At 40.4% G+C, this 18,930-nt stretch overlaps 1 protein-coding gene across 3 annotated transcripts; it reads right to left on the bottom strand.

The window, feature by feature from the left end:
• Positions 1–159: 159 nt before the first annotated feature.
• slc7a1a (solute carrier family 7 member 1a) lies at positions 160–18,736 on the bottom strand. Of its 3 annotated transcripts, none has more exons than XM_051400785.1 (13): positions 18,540–18,736; positions 10,606–10,886; positions 10,335–10,517; positions 10,036–10,194; positions 9,669–9,846; positions 9,302–9,435; positions 7,377–7,599; positions 6,604–6,743; positions 5,096–5,198; positions 4,496–4,710; positions 4,171–4,322; positions 3,917–4,025; positions 160–3,326 (listed from the first exon to the last, which is right to left on the bottom strand). In XM_051400785.1, the coding sequence occupies exons 2-13, from the start codon at positions 10,790–10,792 to the stop codon at positions 3,157–3,159; spliced, it is 1,953 nt and encodes a 650-aa protein (XP_051256745.1). In that variant the 5' UTR covers positions 10,793–10,886; positions 18,540–18,736; the 3' UTR covers positions 160–3,156. The 3 variants fall into 3 exon arrangements, with proteins under 3 accessions (XP_051256745.1, XP_051256747.1, XP_051256746.1); XM_051400787.1 differs by lacking the exon at positions 6,604–6,743 and adding an exon at positions 5,758–5,894 and having other exon boundaries at positions 18,540–18,735; XM_051400786.1 differs by lacking the exon at positions 18,540–18,736 and adding an exon at positions 14,182–14,286.
• Between the last annotated feature and the right edge of the window lie 194 nt (positions 18,737–18,930).

Raw genomic sequence — 18,930 nt, 5'->3', positions numbered from 1 at the left:
GCCGGAGAAGGCTGTGAGGAGGAGTTTTTTGCAAGGCCAATATGAACTTTCTTGCTCACTACTATGTACATCTGCTTAATTTTAACCATTTTGACACGACAATGATGTTTTTAAAAAGTTGCAGTTTTGTACGTAAATGCAGCGAGAACAAAATAACGCTTCTCTTCAGTGAGGCAATGTTGAGCCAGGAAACTTGAACCACAGTGATGAAAAACAAAATGAGAACGATGAGTGACAGACTCGAACAGACACTCTGTTTTTGTAGTTTTAAACAGACTTAAAGCAAACAACGACCAAGACAAAGTCAAGCAAAAAGGGCTACAAAAAGAAAGAGTGTAGGGAAAAAAGTGATGTAATCACAGCAAAATGACATAAACATGATGCAGCCGGTCATCAACACTGGTGATGGATTTGAAGCCTATTTATGTGACACATGTTGTAAGCAAAAGCTATGGTTAGAAGGGTTTTAAAGCAGCAGGGGGAACAAAAGGAGCTCCTTTTTTTTAAAATCTATTCATATATGTGTATACATAGTATTTATTTCAGAAGTAAACTCTGAGGTTTGACATGAAGGAACAATAAGTCGTCGACTTATTATGCCAGAAGACAGATTTTCAAATACACATGAATGCCTTTAAATTGATCAGAAAACCAAATATAAATTTCATGGAGAAAAAACAAATAATTACCACCATATTCACACCTAACAAGGAGACTTTAAGCTAAAACATTAATCAGTTAAATTACTGTTTTATTTTTATACCTGGCATAGCTAGATTTCTTTGACACAAATTATTATGGGAAATTTTAACAATTTTTCATGTGCTTTGACGATCTGTGGGACTACAAGTTTGTGAAGAACTATCAAAAAAGTAGGTAAGTAGTAACGTGTTATGTACAATAATTACCAAAACCCCCGGAAAAGGCACGCATGGTTGAAGTAGTAACGCAATGTCACAGACTATTATTACGCTTTTACTGTGAAAGGCTGCATTATGGGCAGCCTAAGAAGGATCTCAAGGAACTTGTGTCTGCCACAGTCATGCTAATATTCCGTATTTCTACTTTCATAACTGCACTTTTCTGTAAATAAGGTATTGACGGGTAAAGTAAGGTGAAGGCAGTGATTCTGCCGACCCTGAGGATAAAGTTTCAGTTGTACTGATCATGTAAACACAATATAAAGAACACAATGTTAGACACAAACAGGGTAACATAAAATAAGCCTTTTCTCCAATTTACAAATAATTTACTGCAAGAAATATAAACAATATCTTATATACACAATCTTTCTACTTTCTACTGCTTCAACTTATAGACAGCTACTTTTGAAAGGACTCCCAAAACCACAGTGAAAGCACTTACGGGTTAAAACAAATGGAAACATAACATAACATGATATGGGTTGATGAACAGGTCTGCATTTAAATGATCATTAACCTTTTAACTACCCACTGAAAGGTTATTTATAAAAATACTTTTGGGGATTTTTATTGCCTTTATTTTGAAAGAGCAGCTGATGAGTGGGGAGAGGAAAATACATGCAGCAAAGCGCTGCAGGTTGGAATCAAACCTGGGCCACTGCAGTAAGCATAGGACACACGCTTAACTAGGTGAGCTACCCGAACGTCCCAATAATTGTAAATATTAAGTTGAATCAGATATGTAATCTGAAAAACACACTGGAAATGACCATGTTCTAAAAAGACATTAATAAACATGAGTAAGGAGGTAAAATAAATTTAGAACATATACATTTATCCAAATTAAACATTTTTAGAAATAAAAGTCGGCCTGTATCTTTTTTTTTTTTTAAAAGAGAGACTTCATGTTACAAGCTACAGATGCAAAACGACACAGCAGCCAGCACTGTGAAAATCCACTATAATCTAATGTTACATGACATTAACAGACATTCTGTGCTGTCAATTAATCTCTTTGTCCTGATGTTTAACACATTTCAGATTTTTTATATTTACCAAGGGTGTTAAATAGCCCAAATAAGAGTGTATTTTAACAACACTACTTATTATTGTGAAGAGGATGTAAAATCAGGTATTTGTTAAACTAATACTAGTCACATGGTTTGATGATTTAAAAATGTATCTGGGAGCCTTTCATACTTAATAACTTCTTCTGAATCTCTGTATCTCAGAGTAAAGACCTGCCCAACAGGACATGTTGTTTAATCTCTTGTTACAGCTTTCTTTCTGCATCATCATTTGCAGCCAGATCAATGGCTTGCTCATGACTGCTTCTTGCCAAGACATACACCTGCATTAAAACTATACAGTAAGGTGCCAGACTTTCCTTCTTGCAAGAAAAAGCCTGGTACCTTAGATGGTATCAATGCCATCCTTTGGACTTGAAATTGGACTCATGAAGACTGTAAGCTACAGCTCCCTGCTGGCCCACTTACACGTGCAGCCATTGGCCCGACACCCTATTCTGCCAGTGAACAAGGGTAAATATATCAAGCCAACTGTGTATTGTGAAAGCTCTCACTTGTCAGGGAGGACTGTTAGAGCAGCATTTCAACATCGGTTGAGTTGGCAGAAAATGTAGCTATTGTATCCAATCTGTAATACTAACTGTGTCATCTGATTTTCTGAATTGTGTAGATATATACAGTAGTTATAATGCTTCACAGAAAGAAGGACAAAAAATGTACTGCTGCTGAACTTTCTGGCACGCAGATGAAAATTGTTACCACATGTGCACACAGTCCTACTACCAGCAATGTAACCCAGACACTCTCCAAAGAAGTAACTATGACCCATCATGAAGAGAGACAAATATTAGGGTCTCCCAGAATCTCTGACCCCGCCCTAAAACACTGACATGATTTGTGTCTCCAACATGCACCCTCACCCCAGCCAACACAGCCAAGCGATAAGGCCAAGCAAAAGGGGGTAACAAGCACATAACAAAATACTGAAATAACAGAACATGTCAATTATGGCTTCAGAAATCCTGTTGTTCTACCCATCAGTCAAGGGGAGAACTCACAAGTTCGTGAATTTGAGGTCAAAGTTATTTATCATTTTCCCCAAAGCACTCCCTTGGCCAGTGAGGGACTGGGTCCGGTCAAAAAACTCTTGCACAGACAGACTGGCGTTGGGGCAGGTTGAGCCACGCAGCATGGTCTGATGCTTCCTACAAATCTCCATCGTCCTCTTCCCTGGTATCCATCCCATAGTGCAGGAAGGCCTCCTTTTCTGGGGACATGGCGGCCGTGGCCGCCTTCATCTCCGTGTCTGGAGACGAGCGGGCTGTAGTTGCCTCAGTACTGTGATGAATGCCGTAGCCGAAGTAAATCACTAAACCTTAAAAAGCAGAGCAAGACACGACATCATTGTTTGTGTAATATAGTCTCTCTAAAATTAAAGTTTTTTGTTGTTGTTGTGTCAGCTCATGCAGAGTGAAAATGAACTCACAGAGACCTGAAGCTAGCTTGATATATGTTATCCCTTTAAGTTGCTTTTAAAATTTATATTTAAGGTTCTATTTGATTAATATCTGACATCTAACATTTGAGAGTCAGCTTTTATTGAGAACATCTATGTTTCATTTTGGCAGCCAACACTCACAACTGTCACATTCTTGGCTTGATATACCACCAAAGATATGTTGCAAATAAAGAAAAACAGAATGATGACACAATAAGGCTGACTTAACCATTCCTTTGTTGGAATGCCTATTTCAAGCTATTAAAGTAGGCAGTGTTCCAGCTGTAAATAATTAGTTCGAGAGCATCTGTAGTGAAGTGGATGAGTAGGAAAACAACCATCCTCTAGCCAGAGACACTCAAGTGAAAGATTGTTTCCCATTAAGGGATCAATACAATTTCTACAACTAGTAAGTCAGTTTAAACCCTGGAAATACAATTATGATGATAGAAATAGAGGCTACCTACCTATAGCCATCCAGATAGAAAATCGTATCCAAGTGCCTCTGTCCAGCTGCATCATCAGGTAAACATTAACAAACATACTGATCACTGGAATGAAGGGTAGCAGTGGGACCTAAAGAGTCAAATATCATAGAAGGGAAACATGGATTTAATAATTGTGTTAAAACATCACAACATCAAACCTTAACTGTAAAACAACAACAACAACTGCATTTAATCCATACTATCCTACATAGAATGAAATTCTGAAATCAAACCTTGAAGGAAAGTTTTGTCTTGCTCTCAGGCTGTCTCCAGATGATAAAGGTGAGGAGGAGACACACCATGAAGATGACACTGAGGGCTATGACATTCCACACAGCAATGCCTCCCTGCACTGCCAGTATGCTGAACACCAGGATCAATGTTCCTGCAGAAGTACATGTGTTTTAACATTATTTATTGTGTAACTTATTTTAACACTGAATCTTCATTTGGATTGTGAACAAATTAATACTTCTGTCAGCTTCTTTACCAAAGCACTCAATTTAATTTATTCATATTCGATCATCATTTTAAAATAGGCCTGGTATGAACGCATACCCATGACAGAAACACAGATGTTGACAGTGAAGCCGGACAGTGTGGATGGCTCAGGGTTGTCTGGGAACAGGACAGTCTTGAAGCTGAACCTCTCCTCCATACCAGGCAGGATGCCCATACTGGGGGCACTGGTGGAACTGATGCTGTCACTCATTTCTACCTCCTCCTGGGTATTTGCCATATGATACACCAGGCTGGGCTGCTCAGGCTGGTACCTGACACAATAAAACACACATACTAAGCTGTTTTACCACTGAGACTTTACTTTGTATTCACGAGACTCATAATAGCTGCTAGTCCCAGTGGATACAGTGATAAGGAACATATATCGCTACACTACACTATAATGAACCTAACCTATAAAAGTATGTCAAACATATTTTAAAATCAGCTGCAACATTTGTAACAATAACAGTTTAAGTCAGTCAAAATGTGAGTATGAAACTGCCTTCAACATGAATGCAGGGCTGCTAAACAGAGATGTAAACATATATGGTTGGACCAACTTCAACATGGAAATTACTCTGAGAAAGTATGGACAGGTGTACTGCACCCCAATGTCCTTAGTTAAACTCTATGTACTTAAGTCCCCCCACTGACCTGAGGACCAGGACACAGGCAGCCACTAATGTGTAGGCCAGCAGCGTCCCTATTGACATCAGGTCCACCAGGTCTTTCAGGTCGAACAGAAATGCCATGATAGCTATAAAGAGCAAGAAAGAGAGAAAAAAAGAGTTGGAAACATGAGAATACATTTGGTACTATAAAACATAGTTAGACAATGTGTTTTCAAGATGGTCCTCTGATCTCCCATAAACATGTATGGGGTTTAAATGTCTAGATCTTGTGTGGTAATTTTTTAAACATGCTAAACATTTGAGCACCTTGGTGGCCAAATGGTCACAGTGCATGCAAGATGGTCACAACTGTCACCGGTTCGATTCCAGCAGATGACCTCTGTTGACCTCCCCATTAAAACATATTAAACATCAGCATGTTGGAATTGTAATGGTGAGCATGTTAGCATGTTGATTTCAGCATTTTACTCAGGGCACTGTTGTGTAGCACCACCTCACTCAGCTTCTAGCATGGCTGTAGACTTTGTGTGTGCATGTTTGTCATAGGTAGGAAACAAATCAAAACATATGCAACAAGTGGTGCAGCACATAAAGAAAAGATAAAGATAAAGAAATGACAGATAGACAAATACAGGCCTTTGTTTTCCTTATCCCTCCTTATTTTACATTCCCTATTCATCTTACCAGACATAACCCCGGCCGCCACAGTAGACGTTATGGGGGATTTCCTCTCGCTGACGCGGGCCAGGAAGGAGAAGAGCAGGCCATCCCGAGCCATGGCAAAGATGATACGGGGTAGGGGGAACATGGAACCCAACAGACTGGGGGTTGGGGAGGGTGGGGAGGAAAACATCAGATTGGGATGACAGTTGTAGGTGTAAGGTAGAGGAACAAGGGGAAAGGAAGAATTGAAAGAGTTCAGTGGGGGAGGAAAGGAGGTAAATGTGGTTGGCAAGATAGAAGTTGCAGATATGGGACGGGAGAACGTGCAGCGGGATATCAGACTGGTTGCATTATAGAGCAGCTGCAGTATGATGTTGGACCAAGGTTATTCTGATGCCAGCATGCAAAATCCGCCCCCCATAAATATCAGATATGGTGCTCCACATGCTGTTGCTCAACGTTCCAATGTAAAAATCTTTGGTAACTTCAGCATGCAGATTAGTTTGGTATTTGCATTTCTTCTAACACCACCAAAATGCAGGTAGAATATTTCTGTTAAGTCTCATGAAGTTCATTAAAAAACAAAGTCTAGCCACTGACCCATGTTAAAAGAATAACAAAGTACAACCTGGACTGTCTCAACCAACTACAAAGAGATCTGGCCATGTTTTAGACAGGATTAGAGACAGTTAATGACACACTTTTCATACTGGAGTGCAGATTTATGGCAGGTTTCTTTAAAACACAGTCAAAATGGAGTCTGCAATCAGCAGGCCAGACTTTTGCAACCCGGCACAGCTCAGCTTTATAGCATGAAAAGAAAGCCTCAGTAAACGCTGTTTTGAATCATGCGTGTTAGTGTCTCACCTGCCACTACGCCAGAGGTGAGGGTTGCAGTTAGCGGGGTTTTGGTGCGGGGGCTGATCTCGGCCATGAACTTGAAAAGCAGCCCATCTTCGGACATAGCCCAGATCACACGGGGCATAGGGAACATAGCACCCAGCAGGCTACCAGGGGGGAAGACCAGGATATATAGTATCCACACTTACACCCAAGAGAATGCCGTGAAACATACATGAACAGAGACACCAGCTCACATATACAAGGAACATTATACAGTGTACATACATTACATTTACACAGCATAATATACTGTATTTTGTGCGTAACATATGTGGTAAGAATAGCAGCATGCTGGAACATGGTTAATATCAAAGCAGCCATCTGTTCACACCAATTAACCAACCTTAAATGCACTATGCACGCATAGAAAAAAGCAATAGTCATTCAAAGTATGTTCAAAATGAATTATATATGTACAATAATACCACCATTATAAAACATTAAAAAAATGATTACTAATAAAAATGCAACTTGTGGTGGCTTTTGGTGACAGGAATGAGTGTTACATAATTACATACATACACTAATGGTACAATATTCTTAGCAGTGCTGTTATTTTTAGTTGAGGGATCAAATTTCTTCCAAAGTTAAATATACACTCACAGTCTCACACCCACGCAAACACACAGAAAAAATATCTATATGTGTGCATGTCGGCATGTTTATCTGTGAGAGAGAACTAGAGTACATGAGCATGCCTTTTAAAAGTACCAATGCAGGTGTGTGTAACTGCTTACCTAGTAGACAGAGCACAAAGAGAGCCTACAGCGACAGCATATTTGGCTCCGCCCCAGCCCACATATTTAAAAGCTACAGGCAGTGGGCTGTTGCTGTCCAGCAGGTAGTATGGCATCATGAGGGTGAGGGCTGCAGAAACACCAAAGTACGCTACAAAGCAGATGAGCAGCGAGGATACAATGCCAATAGGAATGGCTCTCTGAGGGTTCTTCACCTCTTCACCTACAGACATGACAAGAACAAATACAGTTAAAGGGGCAAAAAGTACAACTTTACTTATTTATTAATAAAACATTAAACAAATATGAGCTATTGAATGAAAGATGATAATGAACATTTCATTTTTTTTTCACATATTTTAAATATTAACTGCAATAAATAGCCTTATTGACACAAATAAATAAAAAAAATAATACTTTTATTTTGAGTAGATTCTGCTGTTTGCGGTACTTTTTAATGAATTCATCCTAAATTAAACATTTAGTTGCGAGTGCAGTAACACCACTTAAAGACATACAGTACACATAGTCTCTTGGACAGACGCCAAATAATTAGATTTCATGTATATAATGACAAGTTCACCATTATCATGTTTCCCAGTGTCACATTCAGAAAAACGGCTTTGCTTGCTTTGAGAGGTGCTTATAACTTTTTTATTAAAAATAATTGAACTGGACACTAAGTTGACAATTGACTTTGAAAATAGCTGGAATGGTATATATAATTGAGATTATATCACTTTTACTTTCTTAGTTATTTGTGCAAATGTTGTTGCATCATCCTTACATCTGCCCATAAACTGCTATACCACTGTTTGTTGGTAGCTAAGTATTCTGGCTTTAGTGCAATGTAGTGTTCAGATAGAGTTGTACACACTATTCATTCTTTTAGGATCATATTGCTAGAATTCCAGTTAACGTGGAAAACTGGGCAAACAGATGTATTTAAGAAATGGGTGCTATTTTGCAACAAATTGAACATGGAGCTTATTTTCCCTGTGCACCTACAAGAGTGAAACACACAGCTATTCAGCTGCAGGTGATTACGCAACAGAGCTCCTCAGGCGAACACTCAGTTCTTGTTCTGCGGTGAAATCACATCGCGATGATGGAGTGTGTATAAAACTGCCTGGATCTTTTCTTGTACACCACTATTCATGACAGGTGACAGCTACTGATTGGCCCAGATTATTGGACGGCTGGGGGATATAAGCATAAAAGTGGTAACAGTTGTGTGGGCGTATGTGTGTGTGCATTTGGGGGGGAGGGGTAATGGCTTTATGCCAACTTAAACCTAGGTAGCCAGAATACACACACGTGCACAGACACACACACACACACACACACACACACACACACACACACACCGACGATATAATGGCTTTGGGCTGGCGGAGAGTTGTGTGTGACAGACATGCCCCCACAAGCCAAACTTAAGCAATCATTCAGGGTTAACTTCGTGCTAGCCAATTAGAATTCAGGAAAAAGAGAGGTGGGAAAAGCCAGGGGGCCGGAGAGAAGGCAAGCTGGAAGAAACTCTCTCTTTATTACAACCCAGAAGCCTTGAATTGATTAAATGGAACTACATGAAGACACACACCATTTGCAGGTGTAGATCTGCACAAACTTGGGGAACATCTTCTCCCCAAACCTCATATCATGATTTATTCCACTAACCTACATGACAGCACTTGGGATTTCGCCAAGAGCAAAATTAGGCCAAACGCACTAAACTCTCTGCCCTGCCCCTCTTATGTAACACTCGTGGATGTTTAGACAGGCTTGGGAATGAAATGGTCCCAACTCCAGATTCAGTTACACCAGCCCCTCTAAACTGAAACATACCCATGAGGCAGTGGAAGAGATACGAGAAGCAGAGAACAGCTTAACAGGGAGTGTGTTTTCTGGTTTCATCCAGCACTGACCTGTGGTGGCAATGCAGTCAAATCCGACAAATGCATAGAAGCAGGTAGCAGCTCCCGACAGGACGCCCGTGAAACCAAATGGCATGAATCCGCCCACTCCTAAACTCTCTTTGGTTGGCAGGATGTTTGTCAAACTGATCAGCAAAGAAAGGAATAATTTAAATAAATGTTTTAATAATGTAAAGGGTCTGTTCACCAAAATAAAAATAAGAAACAAAGTACTTGGATTATTCAGAGAAGACCCTTTAAGTTGAAACGTGTAGATCAGATCAAATATATCATAGGATTTTTCATAGAGCATCTTCGATACATGAAAGAAGTGTGTGTGTGTGTGTGTGTGTGTGTGTGTGTGTGTCCACGTTCTTACTTGAGGCTGGAGTTACTGGTATAATTGCCATGTAGGATCTCTTCAGGGTCTAGCTGCCAGTTCTTCAAAGTCCCTTTGACCAGACCAGAGACGACCATGAACAACAAGACCAGGACGTTGATACAGGTAAAAACCTTGTTCACCATCGCTGACTCTTTGACCCCAAATGCCAGCAGACCTTAGAAATGGAAAAGACACAGAAATGAAAATGACCATACTGGAGTGCTTTTGTACTGGTCAGCTAAATATCTGTAGTGAATATCTGCCACTGCAGCAACTTCAACTGATACGAGGGTGAGATGCTGCATACTGGGGAGGGAAAAAATGCTCTTTGTGAAACAAAAGCGATAGAAAGACGTTTTCCTACCTGTGAGGGTGAATATGATAAGAACAGCAAACATGTCAGGGTACTCTGCCAATATACCCGGTGCTTTCATGGACATGTACTCTCTGCAGAACTGCTCAATGCGCTTCCCTACCAACTCGTCGAACGTAGCGCTCCATGCACGGGCCACACTGGAGGTACCTGAGATGGAGAAAGACCAGTTGAGGGAGACTTCGTGGTGTCTTTTCAGTTTTGTCACCAAGCTTTTGTTGCCTCTCATTCTGTTTCTTTATATTTGAACACAAACAACAAAAATGAACATAGTAGCTGAGCATGTTTACCAATGATGTAGGAGAGGATGAGGTTCCATCCAGTAATGAAGGCCCAGAGTTCCCCAACAGTCACATAGGAGTAAAGATAAGCTGAGCCTGTCTTGGGAACACGGGCTCCGAACTCAGCATAGCACAGACCAGCCAACACTGAGGCTAAAGCAGCTATCAGGAAAGATAGCACAATAGCAGGACCTACGGGGGATAATGGATATCATATGATTAGAGGCTTTAAGATTGGTCTCACAAGACATTCTAATCATTTACAGTAATGCCAACTTGCCTGAATTTTCTCGTGCAACGGCGCCGGCTAGCACGTAGACGCCAGCGCCCAGCGTGCTGCCCACGCCCAGGGCAACCAGGTCAAAAGTGTTAAGGCATCGGGACAGACGGGAGTCCTCTGAGTTACAGTTCACCACTTTCACCCTCAGCAACTGCTTCCCGAAACCCAGAAGCTTCTCCAGCGCCATGATCACAGTCTGGCCTCAGGGAGGAGAGGGGAAGGGGAGATGGTCACTGGGGTTCCAGAGGTCACAGGGGAGAGGGGAAGAGGTCACACACACCCTAAAGGGAGGCAAAGGAGAAAAAAATATGAGCGACAGGGGAAGTTCCTCACTCTTAAAGTTGACCTTAGTGCTTCACAATATGCACAGAACTCTTTCTTTCTAGTGTAACAAAATGTGATGTTGAAATGTTCATAAGACAATTACCTAATATTCTCTAGCCCAATCTAAATTATAGGTGAACACGTAACAAGGGCTCTTAAACAAACAAGTCACTAGAAGAGTGCAAACTGACTCAAATATGCAGAAAGTCTATACGACGCTCTACCCACTGCCACATTTTTGCATCGTTTCTGTGTGAAAGTATGTGGAGGCCACATTTAAAATGACATACACTGGTCGCACAGCAGTTAAGTGTAACACACTGGGTTAAAAGGGGTTCAGTTGTTCTTGACAAACTTGTTGTAAGTAGAACACTGTTTCCTGGGGAGTTACATAACGCAACCCAAATCCACAATGCGTGACCGCTAGCCAAAAAACCAGGGGCCTATAGGGATAATCCATCTTATTGCTGGATACGTTGCCGACATATGTTACATAACACAAGGCAACTCATAGGACAGGAGGCAGAGCTCTTGAACAGATTGTTCAACACGCAGAGAATCGTAACTCATGACACAGAAACACTTTCTTGAAACATGCCGTGGAGGCTCATCACATTATGTTACTCCTACACACAGCAGAAGAAACAAAACGTACCACAACTGTTCTATTATTATGTCCCTCTGCTTAGGGTCATACGGTACAAACAAAGCCAAAACGAGGATAGAATTAACAGAAAGCAAACAAAATACCTAATGGGCCAAAGTAGATGGAAAAAGAAGCACTTATTTTAAATATAATATTAAACTTTCCTTTAATAATTAAAAAGAAAATCTAAATTTAAAAAAAATTAAAGGGGTGCTACTGCAATTGCATACAGCTGGGGACTCACAAGAGACAGATTTTAAAGAGGAGGGTCAAAACTGAAGCAGCAGATGTCGAGTCATCCTGACTTTTAGGCTCTAATATGGGTCATACACTAAAAACGCTGGATCCTACAATTCCCAAAATGCAAATCAATGGTGTCTTGGAATATAGTCTCCTACATTTCTTTTAAACCCCACACCAGCTTGTAACGCAAGCTTTCTATTTAAAAAAAACAAAAAAAAACATCAACCTTGAAATAAACCCTGATGATGTCATCAGGATTGTTTTCTCCAACTCAGGAAAGCTCGTCTAGAGCCACAGGAGACATTATACAACTGTATTCACAGGTGGAGTAGTACTCATGATGGGTAAACTAGATGTGAGGTGTAAAATCAGTGCAGTCACCCTTAATATCGAAGACTCTTTGGTGGCATGGTCTTTTATGACTTTAACACACACATACATAGACTTGTATATAAAATGGGAGTGTGTGTGGACATAAAAAGTCCTTAGGAAGGAATGAACAGCCAATGCAGTTTGAAACTATCTCTACCGTCTGGAGGCTAAACGCAGCTGGAAGTCTTCTTTCCTTGCTGAGAAGATTCTCTGGGTCAGTAGCCTGTCCAACATTTCATGCACATTCCCCAGTGCTGAGTTCACATACTGAGAGGTAATACTTGATACTAGCAACAAAATATAGAGGGCAGACAGAGAAATGGAAAGGGGGAAAAAAGGGGGGAGGGGGTATAAACATTGTCCTGCAGCAAAGTTAAGTTGTGCCGGTCTGGCAGAGGTCCAGTGGTATGTCCCATAGAAGGGAGACAGGGAATTGAGTGTGACATGCAGCAGCATAACACCATGACCCATATTCAGATAATGGAACCTCTCCAGAACCCACTGACATGAGGACATGAACTCAGAAAGGTCATGTGGACAGTGCAACAGTCATGTCACACCTCATGGAAACTTCCACATAAGGGTAAGCTAAGGTGATGACCTTGTAGCCTTTTTTTTTTTTAAATCCAGAAAACATCAAGGCTCACATACAACTTTCCAACCTGGCTTATCAGACCAAATATAATATATAGTCATATTATGGCCATAGTGGGAGAAGTTGTCTTAGTTTTCCTGGAAAGCCATCACATTTACAGTATTTGGCTTCTCCTCCAAACTGTCCAACATGATCAAGCTGACATTGCAACACAAGTCAGGAGGCACTAAATTCAGCCTCTCCCATTTGCAGCTGCTTTTAAGTGTTGTGGAAGCTACTATTGTTTGCATGGTGTCATTGATTGTGAATGGTGTAACATGTCAGCGGTGATGCTCGCTGGATGTTCTTTAGAAATGGTGTGGAAATAATGACACAGGCCCTCTCTTATTGTTTACCATCACGACTGCCTTCAATGGGATAATGTGCACCTCTTAATTAAAGTTGCAACGGCTGGTTGATTTATTTATAAGTGGATTGACAGAAAATCTGCAACTATTTGGATAATTGAATAATTTGGTTTGCTTTTAAGAATGAATGGCAAAAAGGGCTGGTTCCAGCTTCTCAGATGGTACCCTTAGTCTTAAGATAATAAACTAATAAACTGATAACAACACATTGTCACCTTGGGTTTTGGAAATTGTGATGTGATATGCACTTTTCACCACCTTCTGACATTTAATAGACCAAACAATGAATCGAGAAATTAATTAACCTATTAACTGATAATGAAGCCCTACTTTAAAAGCACATCTCATACTTCAAAAGTGTTGTTGTGCAGGGTTTTGTTTGTTGTGTTTTGTTACAGTATATGTATATGGTCTACTGTGCTGACATGAAAGACATTACTGCCCAGCACCTGAAATTAATTAATGGGGTTAATTTGTGGACTTAATTTAGAGAAATACGTTTTGTACGTGTCAAAAAAAAAGAACAGCTGTCACACAAATAATCTTTTCAATTACTGGACCAAACCAGCAGCAGCAAGACTGCTGAGACGATGCTTACATTATTATTTTGCCCAGATAATAAGCTGATTATTACAACGGCTTGTGTATCACGTTACCGTAAAAACCCAGGAAGTTCATTAATAAAAGCGAAAATACTATTCAAATATCCAAGGGTAATCATAAAATGCCTGCAGGAATGAACACACACATGCATGCTCGCAAATGCAGAAGAAAGTGGTCGACATGAACCACATGACCCCTGGCTGACATGGGTACACAAGATTCCAATTTTTTTGTCAATACAAACTCATGAGAGCAAACAATGCCACCGGAGGAAATCTGACAATACAAAACAACAAGAGGCATGATGAAACACTGCCGCAGATAAATGTCAAAATGACAATATCCTCTTCCCGCAGGGCAGAATAAGAAATACATGGAGTACTTACTTGAAATCACCCACAGATACGCTTCGCCTGTGGATTTGAGCGGAAAGTTTGACTGATAGAGGGATTAAAAAGGTGTATTTGTTAACTATTCTTCAAGCTACAGCGAAGAGTGCAGAGCGTTTGACAGCCGCCGTTCTGAAATAGAATCCAGAGAATCACATGACTTGGCTATTCCAAGCAGCACAGAGACACGCACACATGCACACACAAGCATGGTCAAGCAGTAGCTAGTTGACCGTGAAAACCTTAATAAATGTATTTTTACAGTAATAACTCTAAATGCCTGTAAATGCTTACATAATCGCAGAGTTGCAGTTGCATAGATGTAAAAAGCCACAGTAACCCAGTTTATCTTCAAAAGCAGCAAAATTGTGTAACAGAAATGTACCTTGGTGAGCACTAATAAGAGGTGGTTACTTGTGGCTGCATCCAGACAAGCTTTTGCATTGGTGTAAAGAAAAAATATTAATACCACGCTGTCAGAATACTCCACTACAAATAGGCCCTGCATTCAAAACCTTACAAGTCAAAGTATCTATGTATTATCAGCAAAATGTACTAAAAGTACTGATGAAAAAAGGGCCCTGTTATTGATGCTTTTGGGTGTATATGTTTCAGGTTGCGCTAATTTTAACAAATGTATACTGTTAGAGAGTTTAATCTACTGCAATGCATCATATTCTAGAAGATCATCATATGTTTGTAGCGTCGTTGTCCTGTGAGAACAATGCATGGTCTAACGAGCCTTTTCATGAGCACAGACAATAAGCCCTATTTCAGCTTTATGACAATGCATTGTCATAAAGCACAGCTAATCCAATATTTGCTTGTACTTCGATATAGTGGAGAGGAAGTATAAAGTTACATAAAACGGAACTACTCAAGTACAAGTACCTTGAATTTGCACTAGAGTAAATACTTTAACTTCATTCCACCACTGCATGCAATTGCATGCATTCATACACAATTCACTATAATGAAATGATTAGTTACATTTCCATTAAGTGTAGGGATTAAAGATACAAAAACCTTCCAAAATTCATGCTTTAGAAAGCAAGGTCCCATCTTATCTGTGCACACAAAGACACATGGACGCGACCCACTGTCAGTTTAAAAATGATTTGGCAGATGAGACGTGAAGAAAGTGGAGGCAGTGCCTGTCAGTGCGGAGGGAGTGGATGAACAGGAAAGGGGGTGTGATGCTTTTTAACCAATCGAAGTAGATCATGAATGACACACTGCTTGACATTTAGGAAGGCTAGGAGTCCTTTTTTTAACACTATTACAAAATATCAGGATTTTGTTTAGAAGTAATTTGATGATGTGGGTCAACTAAAAACAGTAAATAGTAGATGGAATACTTCTCAGAAGGTCAGTGGAGATTTGAGTTCCACTGTAAATCACTGTACAACACTGGGAAGGCTCACATTAACTTTATTCTTTACTCTGCTGACATTTCTTTTTCTTTGCTATTTTTTCTTGACATGCCTGATAGTTAAGATCATGTAAAGCTATTTTATGATCAGGTGAGACAAGAGTTACACTGCTTAAGAGGGGAAAGTCAGCGAGAATGATTTAAGCAACTGCTCACATGCATGCACTCACTATGGGTGCGCAGCTAGAAATTGCTTCTGGAGATGGAATCACTGTGGAGAAAGAATGGCATGCAACAGTGGAGTGTTGACTGCTACAATTCCCATCTGTTGCGTCCTGCTAGGTAGAAGTCGCTGTATTAAAAGCACAATGAACCCCTATGAGCCGTCTCTCAACTTTACCGATATCTGATTACTTGTTATATTTGCAATAATGTCCTGATGTGGTTTTAATTTACCCAGCTAACTTAAACAGGTTTTATCTTTTGGTGTGCACATGGAAACCAAGTGTTGCCGTGACGGTCGCAGTTTTAAGCGTGCCCCACTGGGTCACCTTGAACTTGTCTTGCAGGGATTTCAGCAATGTCCTGTCAGTCAGTCTGTCAGGAACATGGCGAAATCGTAGGCTGCATCACCTCCATGAATGAAAAAAAAGCAACAAATATGGGTAATGCTGTGGAAATAGCGTTCGACAAATGTTGCAGGTGATAATGTTTCCTAAATACAGTCAAAGAAAGAAGCTTTATTCCAAAGCATATTTGAGCATTACAAGAACAGTACATTCTTAATTTAGCATGTGTTGCTTCGGTAAACTTAAACCTGTAGCTCATGACGAGGGTACAAATGATGAGCAAAGTGCCCTCTATCTGTCTGAACAGACAACAACCCTTCTCTAATCCTGTTCCGTGACACAGACCAGAAGAATTATCGCATATTTTAGGGAACAAAAGATTGACCCTTTACCTCTTTTCGGTTTTACAGAGATAGTTAAGAACCAGTACATATACTGCTCTCGGATAAAGAGAAAACAATGTTGGCTCTTTACTTTTTAAGCAAACAAAGTGGGAGGCTACAAGTGTATCAAAGAAAGCAACATTTACTGATATCTCTGTTTAACAGTGGAGTCTCTTATTTGCTGATGATTTGGGTCGACTAACGGTCAGAAATTGATATCCAGAAGAAAATGTGACAAATAGAAGATTGGGGTTCCCGGATTTTCAAAGTGTTGAACCTATACTTACATATTATTTACATGTTAGAAATTAGATAATATTTACATTTATTTATTCAGATATTGTGTATATTTTATTCTGATAGTTCATAAGGACGCAGTGCAAATCAGTTGTATGTTTGACAAATAAAAAACTTTGTTGATTACAAAGTTCATTCTAGGAATCTCAGTCTGTTTCTATTACAGCGGCTTTTCACTTCCGTAAGCATGAATGCACCGTTGTGAGTGTATTACCGAGTAATGAGCCCCCTGATCTATGTTTTGTACACACTGAATTCTATTTACTACAGCTACAGTCGCTTACATTGTGCACAGTGCTTTGACAAGTCAAAGTCAAACACCACCGACTGCAACTTGTTTTATCCTAACTGAGAGTGTAAACAAAAGCTACACGCTGTTTAGAGAGCATACAAGGATTTTTTTCTGGTATTACTAAGCATACAGGAAACCAAACATTCAGCCTGTAGGTGAAGCAGAGAGGAAATATGAAGCCCTAGCATGCTGAAGCCATCTCCAGAATCTCAAGTGAACCGAGAGAACCTGAAAAGCTTCCGCACACACCCATCAGTGCGTTTTGTATAGGCTCCAGCTCAGCCTGCAGCCTGCAGCCAGCAGCTTGCCCACTAGTGACCCACTTTCAGACCAGCTAAAGTTAGACTGACTGGAACTGGTTTGAACTGTAGCCATTAAGATCTAAAAGGTCAACTCCTGTACTAAGTCGCACTTAAAATATGGTTAAATTTGGGAATATTAATTTAGCAATTATTTATCTCTCACACTCTTAACTGCTTTTACACAATGCTGATGGGCTGTCACTTATACTCTATTTCCAGCTGCTTTTTCAAATGCCAAACTCTGGTGAGGTTGAGTCATACCTCCATTAAACTGGATCACTGTATAACACTATGATGACTTACAATGCTCTTTTTAACTGTGTATTTTATTGAAACAGATGACTACAGTAGATCTGACCTTTCCACTCTTATTTTTCCAGCAGTGAAAACAGTTTACTGTACTAATGTCAGAGAGATTATGACGAGAGGAATTCTTCATGCTTTTGCTTTAAAATGGATGAAGGAAGAGTTTTTCCCCCATTATGATACTATTACTTTTACTGAGTGAGTACTTTTTCCACCACTTCTAAATTGCTGCTTGTTGTGCAAGTATACTGTGTGGTCACTTGCTGCTTTCACTCCAGTCCAGACGACAGTCGCCACCTTCCTCACATCATCATCAGCAGTCTTTGGAGCAGGCTACACTGCGGCTCCTGACAGTCGTTACTTATTCCAGGAACCCCCCTCTCATATTACATTGTCATAGTTACAGACAACCCGCTTTAAGTAGCCCCTAAAATGGAAAATCACCCAAAACCTTAGCTGTTGAGCGCTTAGGTGCACGAAAATGATGTTGTGCATTTGAGTTGTGAGATTTCCTCCACATGCATGCTGCAGGAAACATAAGCTATGAAGCAGTTAAAAATGGGGTCTGAGCGAAAGGAGCATGTGGTTTACAGCGTGGCTGCTTCTGCTTACATGTATCCACGCACCCATTCAACTTTACGCACGGAAATGGGTTCCTCCACGGCGCTCTAGCTGGTGTGTGTGTGTGTGTGTGTGTGTGTGTTTGTGTGTGTGTGTGTATCCCGAAAATCGTCTAGCCCGGAGTGCAGATACAACAAAGTCAGTATTTAAACATTGCATAATCATTGGCATGCATGTGGCTACGTATCCTAACGCAGCGTTGTAGAGCTTTACCTTGTTTACCCTGCGGGAGCGCATGAAGCAGCGATCCGAGAGATAGAGACGATTTCCTGAAGAGGTTTAAAAATGGAATTGGCTAAAACAAAACTGCTCTTCAGTGCACGGTGGTCCGCAAAGTAATAAGTCCCTCTTTACAGGTGGTAAGCAGGAATTTGAAGTTTCGGGTTGCTGTGTTTAACGCGTATGGAAGGAGGAGGGGGATAAAGCAAGGCCCCGCCCGCTCATTACCATTAAAAGTTGTGCAATAAAATTTATGGCTGCTCCATTCAAGCTCGTTTTCTGGTCCAAAAAAATAAAGAGTCTTCAAAATCAGTGACAGTGATTCAGCCTAGGAGGAGTAATTAAAAACCATAAAATATTCTTAAATTGAAGAACATTGGAAATA

The sequence above is a fragment of the Dicentrarchus labrax genome, unplaced genomic scaffold (assembly GCF_905237075.1).
Source record: "Dicentrarchus labrax unplaced genomic scaffold, dlabrax2021, whole genome shotgun sequence".
NCBI classification, from domain to species: Eukaryota; Metazoa; Chordata; class Actinopteri; family Moronidae; genus Dicentrarchus; species Dicentrarchus labrax.
The sequence above is the reverse complement of the archived record's forward strand: the minus strand, read 5'-3'. Positions and strand labels throughout refer to the sequence as shown.